The 6,443-nt window shown below is 40.2% G+C and overlaps 1 protein-coding gene across 2 annotated transcripts; it reads right to left on the reverse strand.

Annotated features, from left to right (window-relative positions):
* Window positions 1-1,655: 1,655 nt before the first annotated feature.
* Window positions 1,656-3,767, reverse strand: LOC121997211 (NAC domain-containing protein 79-like). 2 transcript variants are annotated; one of them, XM_042551502.1, is made up of 4 exons: window positions 3,629-3,767; window positions 2,734-2,981; window positions 2,347-2,630; window positions 1,656-2,256 (listed from the first exon to the last, which is right to left on the reverse strand). In XM_042551502.1, the coding sequence occupies exons 2-4, from the start codon at window positions 2,915-2,917 to the stop codon at window positions 1,735-1,737; spliced, it is 990 nt and encodes a 329-aa protein (XP_042407436.1). In that variant the 5' UTR covers window positions 2,918-2,981; window positions 3,629-3,767; the 3' UTR covers window positions 1,656-1,734. The 2 variants fall into 2 exon arrangements, with proteins under 2 accessions (XP_042407436.1, XP_042407437.1); XM_042551503.1 differs by having other exon boundaries at window positions 2,734-3,750.
* Between the last annotated feature and the right edge of the window lie 2,676 nt (window positions 3,768-6,443).

Here is a 6,443-nt window from a genome sequence, read left to right on the forward strand (position 1 = left end):
CCCTGCCAGTCTACCTCTCGTCAGACCTGTCTTTCCTCCCGGTCTGCCTCTCGCCAGACCTGTTTGTCCGCCCGGTCTGCCTCTCGCTAGACTTGTCTGCCCGCCTGGTCTATCTCTGGATAGACCTGTCTGTTTGCCCGGTCTGCCTCTCGCCAGACCTGTCTGCCCGCTTGGTCTGCCTCTCAACAGACCTATCTGTCCGCCCAGTTTGCCTCTCGCTCGGCCGGTCTACTTCGCCCGACCTGCGTGCTTCACCCGACCTATCTGTCTGCCCGCTCGACCGACACCAGCTCGCCCGACTTGCCTCTCTGTCCGGCCGATCGGCCTGTTGTTAGGCCTGTCTACTCGCACGGTCGGCTCTCTATCTCTTTGATCAGATGACTACTTTGCCCGATCGACCTTACTATCTAGTCGGCCTCTTTCTACCTCCCAATCGTGCTGCTCGATCGGCCTTTCTGATCTGCTGCGCCCGCTCATGTTGCTCTACTACTCGGCCGATCAGCTCGCTCTGTCAACATTGTGCAGACTGCCTTGATCACCTGACAGAAACCAGCCCCTGCTGGCAACCTGAGATTATCAGCTCAGGTCATCTTAACTGTAAGTTGAATTTAATTCGAGTATTTAAATTCAGCTAATAACCCGTATATCTCCGGCAACAGATTGTTTTTCCCAACACTCACCTACTCCTCTTAGTAGAATTTACCTTTTGATAAGTCAATCCTCTAGATCGTTTGGACTTTTGCTCAATATTCGAGACCTCGGGACTTTTACCTAGTGTCTTCAACCCTAGGATTTCCAGCCTAGTGTCCGTGACCCCCAAGACTTTCACCTAGTGTCGTCGATCCTAGAATTTTGCTCAACGTCCTTAACCTGCTAAGACTTTGCCTAATCCTCTGGATTAGGACTTCGTTGTCTAACCGCAACTAGGACTTTCCACCTTTTTCTTAGCCTCAATTAGGACTTTCACTTTGCTTGAGATCACTTAGGACTTTACTGCATACTTAGTTCAACTCGTTAGATCATAACACAATTTAACTTTGAACCTTTGCCAATATCAAAACACAAGTTCGATCATCTGTTGCACTCTGCACAAATATTGATTAATTAATTTATTAATTAATTTTAAATTGTTAATTAAATTTAAATTATTCAAATTATTTTTAAGATTATCTTGATCAATAATTAATTTTAAATTAATTGAATTATCTAAATTATGCTTATCTTGATTGAAAACTACATAAAATTTTTTGTTGATTTCTTCCCAACTTAGGTATAAATAAGGATGAAATAATTCTCTAGTCTATGATTTAAATTTAATATGCAACACATGAAGACTTGACTATTTTTTTAAAATTAAAACTCACTTCAAAGGAGTTTTTTGTATTTTCATTGCTAATCCCAACCTGGAATCAATGAAAATGAGTGAAAAATGCTTGGTAACTCATTTCATCAAAATATATATTTTTTAAAGAAGGGGGGAAATTAGGAGACAAATCCTTCTAAGTTATCCATTATTAAAAAGAAACAAATTGCTTGGACACAAAAATTAGAAATCGGGGCCAAAGCGTGCGTCCAATTTCTCCAACTAACACTTTGAAAAAAAAAACTACAAGAAATTCCCAGTACACTCAACACTACATAATACACATGATTAATTAATTGCGTAGATCATTATTATATTATTGTTATAATCATTTTTACAACATCTCTTAACCTAGATAGCTCATGCATGTTTCAGTAATTAGAGGGCCAGAATCCCTCAAGTTCCAAACAACCTGACTCCACATTGTTTTGAAACCCTCCATCCATCGCCCCCATAAGCCCACTACTATTGGTCGCGACGGCAGGAGACGACAACAGCTGAGGCAACATCTGAGGTGGTGGTGGTGCTCCTCCTAGGTTTAAGTTGAGGCTCGCGAGAGTAGCAGCTGCGAAACCACCTCCAGGGAAGCAATTACCTTGTGACGGTTGGATCATCGGCATGTTCATCAGTAACCCGCCGGGGCCGCCTTGATTGGTGGCCTTGGAGAACCTCGAGAGCTCGGTGAGCTCGGCCTCGGGGAGGCGATGGCTGAAACCACGTTGTAAGGCAAAGGGATGTACAGGGTACTCGTTTTGCACCATCACGGAAGGAAGTAACGGAGGCGGAGGCATGTAGTAGGGGTTGGGGCGGTGGTGGTTCGATGTGGATTGCAACTTTTTCCCTCCCGTTGTGGATGCACTCTTTGCGAATATGCGACAAACAACCCATTCGTTCTACCATGAGATAAAGATTTTTGTTATTTACTAAATAAAACTCGTCGATGTAATTTTAAGTAGCTAATTAATTGAATATATAATAAGTACCTTACTGACTTTTAAAGGGGATTTAGAATGGATGCGATATTCGTGCATCACCCAATTAGTCTTCTCGCCTCTCGGAGCTCTCCCTTTGTAGAAGACCAATGTCTTCTTCATCCCTATCATTTCTAGGACCGTCGAACTACCGGTGGTGCTAAAGATCTCCTTGTCTTTCCCAGTTGTCTTCCAGTAGCCGGCATTCGTAGCCCGGTTAGTTCGAAGGCCGGTAGGGTATTTTCTATCCCGCAAGCTGTAGAAGTACCATTCTTTTTCTCCCATCTTTGCTTTCTCTGGCGCGCGCGATCGAATCGAAGAACAGTAATTGAAAAATATGCATGAGCTAGATTTAGAAAAAATAAAAATGAATGCTTTGGAATAATATTAATTAATTACCTGGGAGATCCCATGGCTCGCATTTGTTGAGGTCGACTTCTGCAATGGCTCTAGCATCGAAATCGGCATCGGTGGTCTTGCTTGTGAGATAATAGGCGATCAGTTCTTCATCTGTGGGATGGAATCTAAAACCAGGAGGTAGTTGATGTTGTTGAACATGTTGATCTTTCAACCCTTCTTCCATTATATATATGTATATAGTAATCAAGTTTATGCTCTTTCCTCTTACTTCCTTCAATTGATTAGCCCTAATGTCAAGCAAACATTCAGTCCAGTCAATCAAGCAACAAGATGTCATTTCTTGTGGATAAAAACATAAGATAATTACACCAAAAATATTAATGGAAGGAACTAAGAGAAGGTTATTTAGAAATAAAAACCCTAATTGTGTCGAAGCTGGGATCGCATAGAAAATGATAAAAAAGCTACCTTTGAAGATCATATCACCCTCCTGGTCCTTTTTAAAGAAAGTCAGAATTTATAATCATGAAAAATAGTATTCATCAAGATCACTAACGTTTAATTGCAGGAGATTTCATAACTTGGCTCTTGAATCTAGCTCCATAAGAGAGGATCAAGACGAAATCAAGAAAATGGAGTAAACTACATGCTATTAGTTCCATGACTCAATCATTTCAAGAAAAAATAATAATAATAAGAATATCAAAAAGGAATCAAAACCCTAGAAATTTGTCTCAAGAAACAAAACCCCTAAGATCATCAACTAAATTGCCACACAAAAGGCAAAGACACTTGTGATTAATCATGTTATCCAAAGCTATCACATCTCGATCTTCAAATTATAGGGAATAATTAAGGGAGAGAAGATGAAAGGAGGCAAAGTAATCTAGATGGCATCGAACGGACGATCTACCGTAAAGAAGAAACACTTTACCAGTTAATTACCAAACGGAAGAAATATATTGAGAAAGGTTAATTGATGAAGAAGTTGGGGATCAGGAAATCGGAAGAAGAAACGACCAAAGAGTTGTCCCTCTCCTTGCTTGTTATGAGTTATGGCAAGAAGACTAGACTACTCTAATTAGATTTAAGCATTTTGGTTGGCAGATTATTTGTGTTGTTGAAGCTTTTACCAACTAAGACGACCCTTCGAGCACAAGCTAATTGAATTATCCAAATCAAATCTAAGTTTTTAATTTGTTCTCTACAATTTTAATACTACCACAAGCTTTAAGCATGCATGCATGCATGTGTGCATATATCTCTCTATATATGAGTGCATGCCTTACAGAATCCATATGTAACACCCTTCCCACACGTGGAAGAGGCCCATGTCGGTAGGCCAATGATTAGAGGCCACGTACGCAAGATGGAGTTTGACTGAGTAGGAGGTTCTCGGTCAGGCGGCCGGATGAGCCGGGTGGGGGTTTCCCCATGCACGCACAGTGACAACATGAGACTGTTGACTGACTGTTTGGAGTAATAATTGATAAATATAAATATTATATATTAAATAAATATATTATAAATTGTTTGTTGTACAGTTGGATTTAATTCTGTGGCCATTGCTTAAATTCAGGATCTGGGGTTGCAAATTTTGTTCTTACTGTTGTCTTAATTACATTGCCAAAAATTGCCCGGAGACTGAGATAAATAAAGGCAAAGTCTCTTGAAATATTGTGTCTTAGTGGAGAATCTGGTAAATTTTGTAATTATGATAATTTATATTTTTCTGTAATTTAGATTGTAAATTTACTAGAACAGTTTAGTTCCACATTTAGACATTTGTACTTTTTATATAGTTTTCTAATTCAATGGAAAAGACACAAGAACATTTTCTATCAATTTATTTTATCCTAGCTTTATGGTATAGGCATCGGTATCTTCTTTATAACAAGATCCTAATTTCTTCTCTCCCTCCTCCCTACAACCACTCATCAAACTAAATGATTATCCACAATTCTACCAACCGACCTCCCCTCTCGATCTCGTCAATATTTCTCATCAAGCCTTGATGGGCTAGGGCAGTTGGTTCACCCGTGTCCGTCATCCGGCGTTCGTGTGAACGACGTTGACATGCCAAATCCAAATTAATTACCTTCCTTGGATCTGACATGACAAACTTCTTTTTGGTGCTCTTGTTGGCTCCATCTCATCTCTGATTCCTCTCATTCAACAGGTGGCCTCTACCTTTCGTGATGCTTGGATTATTCTTGCTAATACGTATGTTCATCCGTCTAGTGGTCACATCAAACAAATCAAGGATAAGCTCAAATGCGGTGTTAAAGATGCATGTTCAATTTTAGAATATATGCAATTTATTAAATGTCGTTCTAATGAACTTGCTATACTTAGTGAGCCGATAGATCATGAGGACCTCATTGAAATAATTCTTGTTGGCTTGGACGATGATTACAAAGCTATTGTTGACATTATCGAAGGTCTCGGGACACATCAATTTCTTTTGATGAATTACATGAAAAGTTGATTAATCAAGAACTGTCCTTGTAGCATTCTCAGTCCTCAATCTCTCCTATTCCCGCCATGGCCAATATAGCAACTGGTTGGCCTCGATCCAACATCCGCAAATTTTCTCTTGGCAAAACTAGCAGTCATCACAACAACAGTCTACCTTGTCCAATCCTGTCTCTTCTGGCAACTCTTAGGAGCGTCTGCCACACTAGTTTCTTGGAAAGTGCTTTTTCAAATTGTATATGTTCCCTTTGTATCATAGACTGCTACTTACCCTCTAATTCCAACTGGGCAGCCTTGGCCACCACAAAGGCAGTGGCAATAGAATACCAATGTGGCCACTACTTCAGCCTCCACCTCCCCTACCTGGCTTCTTGATAGTGGTGCATCTCATCATCTTACCTCAGCCCTCAACAACCTATTGCTGAATTCTCCATATGATGGTCCTGATGACATTGTGATCAGTGACGGTACTGGGTTACATATCACTCACACTGGTTTTACTATCTTAAACACCACCTCTCATAATTTTAATGTATAGAATATTTTGTGTCCCCACTATGAAGAGAAATCTTATCTCTATTTCTAAAATTTGCATATCCAACTTCTATTGATTTTTTCCCACTTCCTTTCGTGTGAAGGATCTGCAATCGAGGGTACCAGTACTACACGGGCAAACTAAAGATGGTGTTTATGAGTGACTGACCTCATCAACTTCCTCCTTTTCCCTCATTGTGTTTCCTAGTATCAAAGCTTCACCTTCTGAGTGACGTCATCGTTTAAGACATCCATCTGAGTTTGTTTTTAGACACTTAGCTACCGACTTCAATTTAGATTTATCATCCAATTTATCACATCCGTCATTGTCATGATTGTCATTGTAATAAAAGTCAAGACTTAAGAAGTCAGATAGAGCTTCGTCCACAATGCGCCATGTCATCAGTCTACGCATCCGAAAGGGGTCCATGCGGCCGGATGTGGATAAACCGTGACACAATTAGATCAGATAAGGCTGAGTTGGGGGCACCCAGGGTTAGTCCTAGTGCTTGGAAGGATATTATAAAAGCTCTTTGAACAAAGGCTTTGAACACACCTCTGATCAACTTCTACTCACGTATCGCTTCGAAATTCTGACATAACCCCTACGTGCTACTTCAACAATCATGCTCGACCTTAGATTCTTAAAGTTGTCGGTAAAACTTGTTTTTGTTATTCGTCTTTTGTATTGGATTTTGAAAAGGAATGGTAAATGTGATACCATTCCTTGATTTTTTTGT

This window comes from Zingiber officinale, chromosome 6A (genome assembly GCF_018446385.1).
Source record: "Zingiber officinale cultivar Zhangliang chromosome 6A, Zo_v1.1, whole genome shotgun sequence".
Classification (NCBI taxonomy): Eukaryota; Viridiplantae; Streptophyta; class Magnoliopsida; order Zingiberales; family Zingiberaceae; genus Zingiber; species Zingiber officinale.